Below are 16,219 nucleotides of genomic sequence, written 5' to 3'. Positions count from 1 at the left end.
TATAATCGAGCCTGTTTGGGTTCATGATAGTCGTAACGAGATGACGTAACGATTACGAAGGTAAGAGGCGATAAATAATCCCTCATGCGTCAAAGCAAGAAGTTTATGGAAAAAAAACTGGTTCAACACCCTATGTTACGATCGGAGCATAGTAATTAAAGGTTACTCTATTCGTGGGTCGAAAAACGGGCAGCTGCATGGGTCAGTGACAGCGTTTTCTTTTGAAGGAAGGGCAAATCCCTAATGGGGGGGACAGGTGTTATAAAAGATAACAGGATCGTTCTACCTGGTACAGAGCTCGAAAAAAAGGGAGAGATTTGAATGATCGATCGACCAATACGCTCGAATACTCTTTGACAATTCGCAAAAGCGACTTAGTACCTTTCAATTCAGAATTTTTTAAACTTTAGATTTACGCCACTGTCGGGAGATTTTACGAGTTCAAATAGATTGATTCGCAGGGATTATTCTTACAAAAGTTTTTTTTATTTTAGGAGTACTTGTGAGTTAAAAAATTTTTTTATATATATCCGAGTAACACGACAAATTTTTTTCTAAATTTATATTTATAATATTTTATACATTTTGAAAAAAATATCTTATTTTCTGATTTTATAAAAGATATTTTTTACCTCTGTCATGTATTATACTGAAAATATTTTACTATTATAAAAGCGAATAAATTGTAGTCCCTTTACATTATTTTGTTTACTTTAAAGCGCAATTATTCGCAATAAATCGAAGGACATTTCTTTACCTTCTTTTCGTTGCTCGCTATAATCGATTATACAAGCTTTTCGTTCCGATAAATGAAACATACCAACGACTACTACGCGATTTTATTTTTAGATTCTGCGATGTTCATTCAGCTGTGAAAAGCAAATCAACTACAACATTCGAATTGAACTTAATACCGCTCAGCTTTGTTGCATTCATATCGTGCACGCTGTTTTGACGTGTTCGCTTTAGAAGCAATATTCACAAATTTCATGACACTTGTTTTCAAAGAGATAAATTTGTCAGAAAGAAAAACGTAATTATTTGAATTTAATTATCCCAAATAATAATATGGCGATGCTCTAATTATTATAGAGCAAATTAAAAAAATATACATATATATATTTACTGTAATGCGTCTCGTGAATCTATATATTAAATTATATAGTGACCCCATATACCATATAATATTCAATTTATTTAAACTATTGTGCTTTTTCCGTTACTTTATTATTAATATTTCTTTTCTTTTATTTGCAGGTAAGGAAACGTCTTTGCTTATGTAACTAGCAGAAAATTATATGAGCAGTGCTAGCGGAATGTAAGTACATATGCTAAGTTCGTTCCTTAGTAAGTTCCTTGGCTTTTTCGCATCTCGGTTGTTTACACTCATATCCTTAATATCATTAAAGTAATAAACTCCGGGCCAAATGGATTACAGCAATTTTAATGTTATAACAATTTAAGATTTTAATTCGCGTTCAAATGCTAGTTCAGTAGTTACGGCGAGTATAGTAGTATCGACTAACATCAGAATGCCGATCGAAACTTTAATATCAAGATTTTGATATATCGAGTAAGTTCGATTTGTTTTTATTGACATAAAAACGTGTTTACGTGACGTGTGCAGAAAATTATATTCCCGAATGCATGACGGCGAAAGAGAGAGAGAGAGAGAGAGAGAGAGAGCCGGTTGCCGAAAAAAATCGACATTTTATCGAACTGAAATTAATTCCAGTAAATAATTCCAGTTTCTTAATTCACACTCGTGTAATGCAAACGTTGTGTGCTGATTGGCCAGTCGCGAGTTGCAAACCTTCGACTTATACGTCGATGTTGTTGCGGGAGTCAGCGGCAACGACCGACTTCAAGGTAGCTGAGCGAGGCGGCTGCTTATGTAAGTTGTTTAGAAGTCGCATATGCTTGCTAGAAACTGGAGAATGAGAGAAATTCGAGAGAAATCTGAAGATTAAATGTGCTCTTTTTTCTTTCTAGAGACCTCATTAACACGTACGCACGATTATATTTAATTATAATCCTCGACTGGGCTTTCGTGACTGTTGGTGCCGCGGATAATCGAGCACGCATGTTCCTAAAGTTTCGGCTTGAGGTAACGCGATAATCGATTCTGACTGGATCGGCATTCCGCATCGGGTTTTTTTTTTTTTACTCGCCATAAGTGAATGTAGTTATTTATAACCGATACTTTGCGCTATTTTCATCAGCGGGGTAATTCGTAGGTTGAATTCACGCCGCGCAAATACCTTCGTAAATTTCCATTTATCGACGGGATTCGGAATAAGTGCCGGCCGCTAATTTGCCAGACTAATTACTCGCTGTCAAACGTAACAATTTAAGCGAGGTCGAGGTCTTCTAGGTTACGACTTGGGTACTTTGTATTGTAGCCGAGTACTGCGGATCGAGTTGCATTTGCAACTAATTGAAACGTTATCGCGCTTCTCGTGCCGGCAGGCTACTTTATATCTTACAACTTGCGGTTAAACGTTTCTCGTCTTACAGCTTCTCGATTCGTGCAACTGCATAGCACCGTGGTGGTTACCGACCTGTTCTCTTCTTTCCTCATATGGCTGGACGCGATGGTAGTAGCTCGCAGGGAAATCCGCTTTCAAGAACTTGCCGACCGACTTCGCGGTTAGCACCAACACGTGCTAGTTCTATTCGCAACCTGCCGCGACTGATACATATAATAGTTTCTTGCGTCTCTCGAAATTTCGAGCGCAATTATCTATAAGTTGTTGAATTTTTAACTAGATTTAGATTAAACGAGCGAGCGCGTGAATAAATATAAATAAACAAAATTAATTGAATGGCTAAAATAAAATAAAAAATTATATAGATAATGAAGACAGACGAATGAACAATTTTCTTCAATAAGTGCGAATGGTATTATTATACTAGCGACGTTATTCAATGAAATTATTTATTTATTTATTCATCATGCTCGCTTGGTTTGATCTGAATCTAGGTCATATAAGCAATCTATTCAACCAGCAATTACGATTATTTTTATAAGTAGGATTTTTTTCCATGAAAATATATGATTTTTTTGAAATTTAGACTTGTAAACAGGATGAGGATATTTATGAAAACATTCGAATAAAAAAACGGTATTTGTTCTCCCTCATGATATTGGTATACTTCGATGAGAAGTAATTGTTTCGAAGAATCGATAGAGTCATTCATTTTCATTCCCCTTTATTAAACCTTTATTAAACCTCGTGTATCATTATCATGCGGTCTATCCGCCGTTAACTTTTGATCGAGAGTACGATGCCGAAGTTGGCGAGAGCGGGAGTACCACGGCCCCAGGTCGCACATTTAAATGCAAATGCACTTTTTACTTATATTTATATGCAAATGAGCTTTTCTCACGGTGAGAGAGGAGGACCCGGGACTCTCCGGTGCTGTGTCGGTGAACACAGCGTGCTCGAGAGACATCCTCTTCGGTTCGTTCGTTCGGTAAAAAGCAGCTTGGCACGCAATGCCGGAAGACAATTATTGCATCGTCTGCGCGAAATGCGTCGCGCGAAATTATGCGTCGCAATTTCAAGAACTTTAATCATTGGCAACAATTGCGACTGTCGCATTCGCGAAGGCCAACCTCGATGACAATTAGATCGCGACGTATGACTTATTATTTTCTTATCGTTGATATCATTAAAACTTATAATATTAATAACTGGCAGTAACTTATGTAGATTATTACAGGATAATTCCAGTATTGTATTCTGAGTAAAGTTATCTAAATGATAGCATATGACGATTTATGATAACGCATGTTCTTTAAGAAGTAGATTCGCTGTCTTTAGATACTTGGAAAGCAGTAAGTAAAGTAACGGCATGAGTTTTTGAATCTATCGCTCCATTATAAATAAATACACGAGGGTGGCGGGTAATAACGGGGTGAATTCTTCATATGTCGGGAGAACAATATGCTCTCAAGTAACAGAGAATTTTTCTCCCGACACACATATTGCGACGGCTCTTATCGTTTCGCGTTAGGGGAGTTCCATTTCGAGACATCGTGCTTTTTTCTTTCTTGCGTTACGATACGTTCATTGTACGAGCTAGCCGATCAAGATTCATATATACACAATATTCTTTTATTGTTATCGGTTATATAGGTCTAATTCTCTTTGCTCGTTGCTGTTGTCTGCTAGAATAGGATTATTTGATCAGACTTGATTCTGAGCATCATCAACTAATTTTCATACAAATTGAGCGAGTAGAAACCGTAGAAGTATAAAACATCATCGTTATCCTATTAAATTCTAGAAAAAACAATCTAATTTGAGAATTTGTGGCATTATATAACATATTTGCCAACTGTCGCCATTCAACGTGATCATTTGTCAAACAATCGCTGTGCGTAACAATGTATAAGATTATATAATGCCTATTGACGCGCGGTAATTTAATTAATCGAAGACATATGTAAATGATCGTCGTAATGGAAGAGTTCACAAAAATAACACGGTAACCTTGAAATGGCTGCAAATTGAATTTTGTATGAAAATAGTTTATTCTATGAGATCGATATTTACGCAATTTAAAAGTTTTTTCTATTATTAGTAGAATAACATTGACGTATCCTTTCTCGCAATTACATAATATATGACTTACATGAAACAATATCAAAGGATTTGAAACTGTATATTGAGGTGACTCTACACAATCAATAATACTGTCAGTATTCATTAATACTGATCGTGTGTGGTTGATATTGATGGATTGACGTAAAGTACTGACGATCTAGATTTTGATTCTTGAGCATCAGTATTGTTTTATTTTTTAGGATCTATGTCACAGTATGTCAATGCAATTGATATTGTACGTAAAACTACTCTCTAAATCTGAATCAGTGGATTATCACTGATATGAGTGCCAAGTATGCCACTGGTAATCAGTGAATTAAACGTGAGATCTCTAATCTAGCTAATCTTTATTGTGTGTGGTCTAACTAACCTTGTTTTAGTGCTCAAATTCATTGAAAATGGTATCGAAAGATTGAAATTAATATGTAAATATCAGTATTTTAGTTATTAATGCTCAAATATTCTTCCTTTTTTAGTTGAACTTCACTGATTATCAGTGCCAAGTATGTCACTGGGTAATTAGTGACTATCCACTGATTTAGATTTAGAGAGTAAAGTGAAATATATTGTCAATATTACTGATCGTGTAACATTGTAGAAATACTAAACATATTAATGCATACTTTGTCAGTATTACCTGCTGATTCAATATTACTGATCAGTATTATTGACCGTGTAAGGTCAATTTTTTTCATATTATTTCAAGAACAGGTCGAATATTGACTAAATTTATAAAACTTTAATTTTGGATAACGCATTAAATACTGCGATAAGCAAATGTTATCTTCTCGCAAATATACTCGTTATCTTGTTTAATCTGTTTTCTATTGATGCGTATACAATTTGATGCGATACATTGCATATCAGGGAAACATACCAATATCGCAGTGCCAGTTATCGATGACCGATCACAGCATTCAACGTGTTAATCGAATATCTGGTAAATGGACGCTACCGCGGATTTAATTACATTACGTATCGGAATTGCGTGTTTGTGTGATATGTTACGACGTTCGTGACTCTCATTAAACCTCGTAATCTATCTGGGCAGTTTCGAGTACAGTTGTAGATGATTGTCATGCACTGTCACGTAACAAATAGATATCCTGTTTCCACTCTTGTTTGTACCGACCGTTTTATTGCCGAAGAAGAATCCTTCGCTCTTAGGAGTCGATCTGCAATCCGAAAGTTTTCAAGCGCACATCGCGGCGCCTTAATGGAATTTGAATGTCGTTAGCCGAAGTAACCGGGCGTAAGGAAGGGACGTTATCCCTATTACCTCCGTCGCTCTGTACGGTACGCGAGAGATTCGCCAAGTTTATTGGAGCACGAAAATGCGCCAGCTTCGTCGATCGTGTCCTTTGATAGTTTAAGATCGTCTGACCCTTGCTTGCGAGTTCGCGAAAACATAATTGGCGCTATAATTAGCGTGTCTGTTATGTTGTTTTGCCATTAGCGCTTGTCTTGTAGTTGCAAGACACAAGGACGGTCATTTACGTAGTTCAAAGGGCGAATTACTAAATCTCTGAAATTAACATCCAAATAGGAAAATAGTTCTATACATATATATATATATGTATAATCTGTCAAGGAAAACGCTTGCTTTTTATTTTTAAAAATTGTTGATTCTGTCGTTTCGCATCTAGCCTTTTCTGCATTATTTATATTATGTATATCACATAATATGTGAAAATTTAGAAAAATTCGATTGTTGTTCTTTGTGCGTCTCATGTCGCTTAGACGCGAAAGTTTTGTCATACAGACGATCATTTGGCAATCACGCAAATTATGACATCAATTTGGAGTAATTCACAGCAATTTTATAAAACGACCGTATAAACACTTCGAAATAGCACTTGAATAGAATTTGCACGGAACGCGATGAAGATAAAAAATGAAGAGAATGGAGGAAAAGGCTTCCCGTCGTATACTGGGTCGCGAGCACCTTACGACTGCTTTACGATTAACCGATTTTCCATTGTGCAATGCGCGTAACTGCAACGTTGGGATAATGAAGTACTGCATGCGTGACTCGATTATTAAAAATGAACATAGAGGAGGTCGAGCTGCGCTGCGCGATAGTTTCTGGATTGTATGCTTGAAAATGGTTTAATCTTGTTTTCTCAAAGTAACACAATACAAAATTTGCACATTTATGCATTATACACGTAATTTGACCCGTTATTGTGTCATCGTTTCAAAATCACGTCGCTACAAAAATCGTAATAATGATACATTGTATGTATTTCTCTTATTATGTACGAATATAGCTGGAAGAATTACAGAAGAATGAATATCGCTAATGAAATGAGACGAAGGAGGGCGGCGCAGTTGTTTCTCGATGGTATACCGAAAATTAACGTTTAACCATTTTGATCGACCCTAAATAAGAATGACGGAGCACGAACGGAGTACTACTTTTATCGAGCTGTTTCGCAGGAGGATTCCCCAATACGCCGCTGCTGCTGCAGGTTCCCTCTTTTGCGTAAGATAGTCGATTTCAGGGGAGCTGGTAAATTTTTCGGGATAACCTTTGAAACCACGAAACTTTGTGATATTCGTGTGACATTTATGTGTTTGCGTGCTAAATTGCGGTGCATCAAACGATGTGCACGATGTAGAGAGAGTCAAAGGGTTAATGACTATGAGCAATCGCATCGTCGCGACGACAATGACGGCGACGACGGATGGCTGGGGGAAAACGCGGAGGGCACATCGGTGAACATGTCGGAATTATTAAATGCCGCCGTAGCACCATAATGAACATCCGGTGAGAAAAAAAAAACGTCGGACAAGGGGCAGGGCGGAGGGAACAGTTCAAGTACACCGCGGCTTAAAGAACGGCCATCGTTACGGGACGCGCTGGGGCGAACAAATCGCCATAGGTGTAACGTAAATCCTGGTGGTCGTGTTCGCGGTCAACGAACTCCTTTCCTTCTTTCGCGTAGCCTGCATGGGTGGATTCTCGTTGGGATGCGGCCTCGGTTGGAGCGCTCCGTGCGTCGAAATACTGAGGAGCCAGTTGGACGACTTCGCGATAAATGTGATCGCATCGGTGTTCCCGGCAGGCGCGGCGTTAGGCACTATCGCCGTGCCCCTGTTAGTCGACAGGATCGGCCGGAAGTGGACAATGATGGTCCTGGTGCCGGTCATCATTGCTGGCTGGATCCTACTCATTTCCGCGGGTACGCTGGTACCACTCTACGTGATCGGCAGGGTCGTGACTGGGGCTTGTGGCGGCATGTGCTGCGTCCTTGCACCTATGTACTCCGCAGAAATCTCCGAGAAACATATCAGAGGTATATCGTCTTTTTGCAATTAATCATAGACTCTTGTAGATAACTTACGTCATAGGCTTGAGTCATTTATTCACAGTTCGTGTATGTGAAAAAGAAATCGCTACATAGAAAAAAAATGATTGAATTGCCTAGAATTCTGGTGGAAAATAAACGATCCAGAATTCTAGTTAAATTTACAAGATTTCTGATTAAATCTATTAAAATTCTAGTTGAGATAAAAAAAATACCAACATTCAGTAGATTTAATCAGAAATCTAATAGACTTAACCAGAATTCTGGATCATTAATTTTCCACCAGAATTCCAGTTAATTTAACCAAATATTTTTTTTTCGTGTAACGTAATTTTGTGATGTGGCTGTGTTCAGCAGACAAAGCTTTGTATCGGATGTAAAATATTTATTATGATTTATACATTTAGATTCAATGAAGAACTAAGAGCAAGACAATCGTATTAAAGAATTTTACAATAATTGCAAAGCTGCTTTTTCTGCTAAATGTAGCCATTGTTATATTATCTACTTTAAAATGCTATTTAAATGGTATTTAATAGAAGTACATTATGTGATATTATACAATAGAAGCACAGTACATGTGATATTATGTAAAGAATCTGAAACCGGATACCATTGTCGTGAGATGAAAACAATTTGAAATGCGTATGATTCAATGCGTAATAATGACACGTGGTATAATGTGGATAACAGAATAAGACGGCTTGCGGAGCGATGTTATTAGTGCCTATCATCGTTCAGCTCACGAGCTCGTTCTCCTTGCATTGCTAATGCGCGTGCGATTTACCGTCGCTTAGCCGAGCGACGAGAGGCAAAGAAGAAGAGTAGCAGCTTCATTATGCGGTTCTTCCTTTCACGTAACAGGGACGACGGGCGTCTTCTTCCAGTTGCTGCTCGTGATCGGTATACTATACGTGTACATCACAGGTTTCACACGAAACGTGATCGCGATATCCAGCCTCTGTTGCATCGCACCGATCGTGTTCGGCGTGACGATGTCCTTCATGCCGGAGAGCCCGTTGTACTATTTGATCAAAAATAAGGAAGAAGATGCGCGAAAGTCTATGCGGTTCTTTCGCGGACCTAATTTTGATATCGAGCCGGAGATAAACGCATTTAAGGTTGGTTAAACATCGCGATTGTTATAAATTTATCGATCAATTCACACATTTCTTAAAGGCCTGATTTTTTATTATTTGATTAAACTTGTGATTTAGATTTAACTTCACTTATGTTCATTTTTCTACTAATATAATTTAATTTTAATCTTATTAAAATATAGTTTAACTATCTATTCATTTTTTTCTAAAATTGTAAGAATTAGAATTTTTAATTCTTCAATTTTTTAAATAAAACGTTTCTAATTTTGTTAATAATAGAATCGATAAAAATACTTAATAATAACTTTAGCGCGGATTTTATTAATGCATGTATCTGTAAATGGGAGAAAATAGGAACAAGTGGAGAGAAGCAAATTTCAGAAACCACACATCTCGGCCTTCATGAGAAAGCCCGTGTTGAAGACTCTGGCCGTGGCCTACGGTCTAATGTTTGCCCAGCAATTTAGCGGCATTAACGCCATAATATTCTACGGTTTCACGATCCTCGAAGCGACAGGCGTCGGCATGGAGTCGCAGTTGGAACTGGTCATTTTTGGCGTCGTCCAGGTGGTAGCTTGCGTGGCAGCGACACTCTTGGTCGACAAGGTTATATTTTAATAGGTTTATTGTGATGTCGAACATGTTCCACAGATTTCGCGATCTATAATTTATCTAACGGTCGGCTGGCATTACGGATGCGATCGAAACATTCGCAGCTGGGACGCAAGCTACTTATGGTGATCTCCTTGGGGACGATGTGTGTCTGCTTGGCGGCCTTGGCGGGTTTCTTCGTCCTGACAAACTATCAGCCACATTTAGCAGATCAAATACACTGGGTTCCACTCACATCGGTGTGCGTCTACATACTCGCCTTCTGCCTTGGAGATGGTTAGTAATAACGACGAGTGCGCTTGAATCGACAATGCACTTCTATTGATCGAGCTATCAGAAAATACTTTAGATTCTTCTTACGAAGAAGAAACTAAGAGTTATTACATCACATATTTGCTCTTACAGCTCTTTTAGAGCTTTACATTTTCTTTTATACATTATACAACTAATATTCTCTGATCAAAATCTTTAAACAAATCTATATTAGGTTTATTCTTCGTTTGTGATTAATGTAGGTATTACAAAATTGTGTTGTTGTGGTTTTTGATGACAGATATGGTAAATGCAATTATTAGCAAAAATTCTCATCAAGCGTTCAATTTCTCAGGTCCAATTCCGTGGGCTTACATGGGCGAGATTTTTCCTACGCGCTTGAAGAGCGCAGCGTCGTCTAGCGCGGCTTTCTTCAATTGGCTACTGGCGTTTACGGTTACGATATCCTTTCCAAGCGCCGCTGAAGTACTAGATTATTCCGTGGTGTTTTCCTTCTTTGCCCTATTGTGTGCCTTGGCCATATTATTCGTAATCTTCTGCATGGTGGAGACTAAAGGCAAGACATTTGCAGAAATTGAACAGGCATATGGAACTCACGTGCTTGCGGAGAACGAAGAGCCTTCCAGTATGCAGTGAAGCAAAGAATTTCCCATGAAACAACCACCCGTCAAACAGGCAGGAAAGATTCCATGGAAGACGAATAGAGAGAAGACGTGAGATTTGTCACGTTTATTTGATCATACAGTTTGATGCATTGACGTTGACATATTTCGAAGTTGTCGTTTGTCGACGATATATAATATTATTCTCAATATTACAAAGATGAAAAATCACAAAAATGAAAGAGCTATTAAAATGATCTCTTACCTTTATGGCAGCATTATCATTTCGCGCTAATAATATTCAGATTGCGAGACTGTACATGAAAGTGTATGCATGATGTTGATGTGCTTTAAAATTATTTGTAAATAATTTTATAAATAATTTTGACAATTTGAAAGGCTCTTCGTTCAGATTTATTTAAGAAACACAACACACACACAGTACAACTCCTAAGTTTTTAATAATTACATATAATTATATATTTTCGACAAACTGTATATTTTCATCGCAGGATAATTTGACTCGGTGTGCTACTTATGTTTAAATAACTTCGCCGAGGACGTGGGCGTAATGCCGACTAAAATAATTTGTAGATAAATGAATTCCTGACGGGAAGTGGGACGCGCGATAAACGGCGAACGAGATCGTCAATGTATGCGCGGAGGAGGATGCGGTAGCTAAACTTGAACCGCGATATTATATGCAGTGCTACGTGCAGCGATACGCATTGTGAGCAGTCATTGCACGAGTATGGCCTTGGCCGAATCGTTTCGAATTAATGACAATACCTTTTGCCATCACTCTATACTATTTATTTAATTCAAACGGAAAATCCAATTTAACATTATATTTCGTTGTTCGTGGATTATCATTGTTTCCATCGGGGGGAAAATAAACGTGACGATGAATATTGCCGATAAATCGGAAGAAAATAGTTATTTTAGTGTAATTATTATCGATTTTACAGAACCATTCCCATTTCCCGTTAAAGAGCACAAAATCCATCTCAAATAATCCATCAATTTTTGATGCGTTAAAAGTAAAAAATATTTGAATATTATGCTCGCGGATCTTATACTCATAATTTGAAATGTCATATAAATTGAATAGCTACGACTTTTGTTGTAATGGAATTTTTCTACTTTAAAATATCGCGTATTCCTCTCCCGATCGATGTCAACGACGATATGATGATGATGACTCCGACGCATCCATTTGTCATGCAGCTGCCATCGCTCGGTATAAGACGCTCGCTTTCATCGATTATGCATTCGAATTTATATTTATGAAGCGCCGTGCCAGAGCGTCGCACGCTGAGTGTCGTCGTACTAATAATGCCGCTATAAACCTCTCGAGCGTCGGACGCAGCGACTCCACGTTACATTCTTGCTGGTACACAGACATCGGAGGTCGTCGCCGCCTACTCAGGATTTTCTGTATTATGCGATTGCACGTTTCGTGGATTTTTCGTGGGCGACAGATTGATGATACGCCCTCGGATCGGTATTATCTAGTCTCTGATACCGGATGCGCGGTTTTCTCGCGTTTTTACCTTTGGCACAAAATTCGGTCGCAAGCCCCCTCCAATCGAGATTAACATAAATACTAGTCGTTACTGGCTTTTGCATCCCAATGAGGGATTACAAAGATTTTTAAAGCATTTGTCTCTTTACGGATGAAAAATAAATTTTACTGCGATTATGAATGATGTCAAGGTATTTGCGACAGTTTTGATAAAGCAACATTGTTCAATCGGCGCTTGATGTATCTTGACGTATATGGTGTATCTTGCGTCGTCGCACGATGTCAATATAATATCAGAGTTGCCACGGATCGGGAAAACCGGGAAAAGCCAGGGAAATTGAAGTTGCGTCATGGAACACCGGGAAAAGTCAGGGGAAAATGTAAGAGTCTGGAATTTTGAAATTTGCTCACAATTTCCTTAAACTGCTCCTATTTCAGATAAATGTTATACTTTTTTAATATTATATCTGACGTTTATAGTGAAATAAGTTCAAAACTCGCACACTTTAAACGATTTTAATAAAACGATTAAAATTTATATTTTATTCATTATTTTTATTTGATAGCCTATTTCGTAACTGCATTCTTTTGTCTAATACTAATTTATTTTTTGTCGATTTGAATTTGTATCCAAAATTTTAGTATGCTACTAACCTTGTTTGCGTTGTTTTTAATAGGCTAGATTTCCTACAACTCTTTAAATGTGTTAAAATTTACATGTCTTACATTGGAAAGTTTTCCATTTTCATCTGGAAAACCTGGAAAAGTCAGGGAATTTTAAAGGGGGGAGTGTAAAAATGGCCAAAATTGGCCCTGAATGGACACCTTTAAAATCTATGCAGTTGTCATTTTGGAAGTCCGTACATTCATGAAAAAATGCTTATTTATCCAGGAAAGCTTGGGAAACCTTTCAAAAATAATAAAATAAGTCGTTTAAACGCTCTGCAAAGAAATTCATTTTGTTTCTAATAAACGATGGATTTCAAAATTAATGGTTTGTTTACATCTAACACAAGTTGGATCATGAAATACTATAAGAATACTAGGAAGATCTACATATATATATATATATATAGATACCATATTTAAAAGGGTGGTCCATTTAAATCGAACATCTTGAATATTTCGCTTATTTTTAATGATACAAAAAAATGTTTCAAACGAAAGTGTAACGGTTTCAAGGGGGACTCATTTTGGTCATGTTGTTTCTTTTCTAGGTGGAGGCGTCAAAAAGATATAAAGGTCACCTCCACTTTTTTAAATGGAATTGTATGACTTTTTTACACAATATGATTCCTCTAATTATTCTGCATGTAAAATAAGGGTGGTCCATTTAAATCGAACATCTTGAATATTTCGCTTATTTTTAATGATACAAAAAAATATTTCAAACGAAAGTGTAACGGTTTCAAGGGGGACGTATTTTGGTCATGTTGTTTCTTTTCTAGGTGGAGGCGTTAAAAAGATATAAAGGTCACCTCCATTTTTTTAAATGGAATTGTATGATTTTTTTACACAATATGATTCCTCTAATTATTCTGCATGTAAAAGTAAAGTAGTGATATCAAAAAACCAATAGTTTACGAGATATTTTACACTTTATTCTGGCACATATTGACATAAAATGTTAAATAACTCGTGAACTATTAACTTTTTGATAACCATACCTTCTCGTGTGTTGCACATCTATATACTTGCAAACGTATAAAACATGGCTTCCTTTCTACTTATAGCAGTAACAACGTTAATCAATTAGCGAATCCTTGATAAAGGAAATATCATCTTTGCACCAGAGTGTCCTTGTTTAGGAATTGAGACACCCCCCACTCTTGACACGTTCCAGTATGTTGTAGAGCTCACTGCATGTTGTGCATGAAGAGTGACGAGGATGATGCTGTCTGAACATGGAGTCAACATATGTGACATCTTGTGCAGGGCCCGGCCGTTCCATCGCCGAATAAATTTCGCCAATAGAACCGAAACCGCGTGCGCGTGAGAAGGGCAGGACAGCAAGAAAAGCAATGTAGGGCGCGCGGAGCAGGCGGGGGCGGACACCAGACGAGTTTTTCGCGCGAGCAGACATGGTTCTTTATCCGTGGGAAGAAGGCAGACTTCTGGCGTGCTCTCTCCCCGCCGTTGCCGATGAACCGCCGTGATAAATAACTCTGGAAAAAAATCGCGGACGTTAGAGCGCGATCGAGAGGCGTGAAGTCCGGATTCGACACGCTTCCTCGGCCGATCTCTCGGTTATCGAGTGCATCATTACTGTATCGTCATCGGCCCGGCGGGGCGGTATATCGGACCAGACTCGCCAAGATGATCCCCCGTTCATTTCTGATGCATTAATTTGTCGAGTACAATAGCCGCGGGTTTGATTATCGTCAGCAAATTACGTGCGACGGGATGAACGCCAACGGCGCATAATTTAATTTCATACACAAGGTTCGATACGACAGTACGTTGGAGGCAACGACAATAATGAACAGCATGCGGCTTTTCTTCGCCTCTCTCTGACTGATGGTACACAATATCTCTGTTATCTCGAATCGTCCACAAGTAACTTGTTCTTAATCTCCGCTCGTTCACATTGGGTGCTTTTTATTTGGTGACGACACAAGTGGTGTTCTATCTTTGTTACTCTCTGAATGTCGAGAAAGATAGTACGATATTTATGTCTACTTGTGTCACTGAATAGAAAGCACGCATTCATTATAGACTATCATACGTCTTTAGGTCTCAAAGAAAAGTTTTGAATGAAGGTTAACGTAGATAAAGTTGTTTACTAGATAACATTTTATTTTATTATTGACTAAAGGGCAGATAAGTTCCCAACATGAGTACTTCGCTCGCAGCGAGAACTCGTATATGGCTTGCAAGTATCCATGTGTCGCCGTTAAGGAACGAGAAAAATCGCGCCACGGCGAGATTTTCTTTTCCGTGTCCAAGAAGAAGAAAGCCGCGATGTCGTCGAGCGGCTCTAACGAGCAATAAGCGATATCGGGACGCGGTTCCCATCTGGCCTCAGTACTTGAACCCCCGGCGGCATTTCTCGGTGAGGTTGTCGCCAGACGGGAAATAAATAGAAAACATGTCGGCTTCGTGCGAGCTGGTCTCCCGATTGACTGACTTGTAGGAAATTGACATCAGCCGGAACATCGGCTTTGTGTTTCTCACATATATTTCGTTCCCCGGGAACACGGAGGCGACGGAGGATGACGACCGTATTCTTCATGCCTCGGGGCACCCCGGTTCCCTGCGCCGCGTCGTCGTCTTCTTGAATCCGACCAATATTCAGTATCTACGGCCGATGCCATGGTTCTTTGATCGAGAGATGATGAGTGACCGCTCATCTCTCCTCTCGCTCATTTTGTCTCCTATATATTTCATGAATTTGGAATGCGGCTTGCCATCGGGAAGCGGATTATTCCGAGAGCATTTGATGGACCTCTCTTCGCAGTTCAGTGCTGTTTATTGTTTATAGGAAAATGTGCGTTTGATTTGGGAGTGGGCGATGTTATAATCACTGTTCCGCGACGTGCACATGTACATGTGCTTTGTATGCACGTTTATTAATGCAAGCTTTAATCCTCTTGATATCTAGTTACGGTATATAACGCAAGTTGATCTGTTCATCAATCATCACATGTTATATTGTAATATACATTTAGTAATGTAATATACATTAGTGGTATTGCGTAATATTTTATATATATAGTATTATGTATTAATCAATATGGCTAATAATTTGCGATTAATCTAAAACCACGAATGGAGCTTTTCGATTTTTAAGAGAATACTTGTCTAACTGAATTTCTTTGAAAAAGTGAAACAATTGTCAAGAAACTTTTTTGAATTAACAAACATAAAAAAATTGTACTTTTCGACAAATATTTATAAAAATGAGAAATCTTTAAGAGAAACGCGCGCCGTTAACACACATCTCATTTCGGATTTCTCTTTTTATTTTGTCATTGAAAAAGCCGACGCGAAAGCGTGTGTAGACGCGACAAGTTAAATTCACCGAAATTTCCTTAATTCGCGCACATTCATTTACGTCGGTTTACTGCATTTATGGCGCTCGAACGTCATGACAAGTTAAACTCCGGTTTTGTAAATACTCTTCGGACACGAATTGATGCACACGCATATATATATATATATATATATATATATATATATATCC

The 16,219-nt window shown here is 38.2% G+C and overlaps 2 protein-coding genes across 4 annotated transcripts in view; both read left to right on the top strand.

The window, feature by feature from the left end:
• Window positions 1-16,219, top strand: part of LOC108763918 (headcase protein) — a 164,044-nt gene that overhangs the window by 77,853 nt on the left and 69,972 nt on the right. The window lies entirely within an intron of this gene.
• LOC108763909 (facilitated trehalose transporter Tret1-2 homolog) lies at window positions 6,633-10,728 on the top strand. Of its 2 annotated transcripts, XM_018511843.1 has the most exons (7): window positions 6,633-6,741; window positions 6,884-7,084; window positions 7,562-7,912; window positions 8,789-9,045; window positions 9,379-9,630; window positions 9,741-9,912; window positions 10,244-10,728. In XM_018511843.1, the coding sequence occupies exons 2-7, from the start codon at window positions 7,006-7,008 to the stop codon at window positions 10,543-10,545; spliced, it is 1,413 nt and encodes a 470-aa protein (XP_018367345.1). In that variant the 5' UTR covers window positions 6,633-6,741; window positions 6,884-7,005; the 3' UTR covers window positions 10,546-10,728. The 2 variants fall into 2 exon arrangements, with proteins under 2 accessions (XP_018367345.1, XP_018367335.1); XM_018511833.1 differs by having other exon boundaries at window positions 6,633-7,084.

Source organism: Trachymyrmex cornetzi, unplaced genomic scaffold (genome assembly GCF_001594075.2).
Source record: "Trachymyrmex cornetzi isolate Tcor2-1 unplaced genomic scaffold, Tcor1.1 scaffold112, whole genome shotgun sequence".
NCBI classification, from domain to species: domain Eukaryota; kingdom Metazoa; phylum Arthropoda; class Insecta; order Hymenoptera; family Formicidae; genus Trachymyrmex; species Trachymyrmex cornetzi.
This window is presented reverse-complemented; position numbering and strand designations above follow the sequence as displayed.

Bases quoted from the DNA above. Each gene is read 5' to 3' on its own strand.
- LOC108763909 (XM_018511843.1), top strand. From the start codon at position 7,006: ATGACGGAGCACGAACGGAGTACTACTTTTATCGAGCTGTTTCGCAGG. The intron at 7,913-8,788 runs GTATATCGTCTT...TTCACGTAACAG, and splicing joins CTCCGAGAAACATATCAGAG to GGACGACGGGCGTCTTCTTC. The intron at 9,631-9,740 runs GTTATATTTTAA...AAACATTCGCAG, and splicing joins CGACACTCTTGGTCGACAAG to CTGGGACGCAAGCTACTTAT.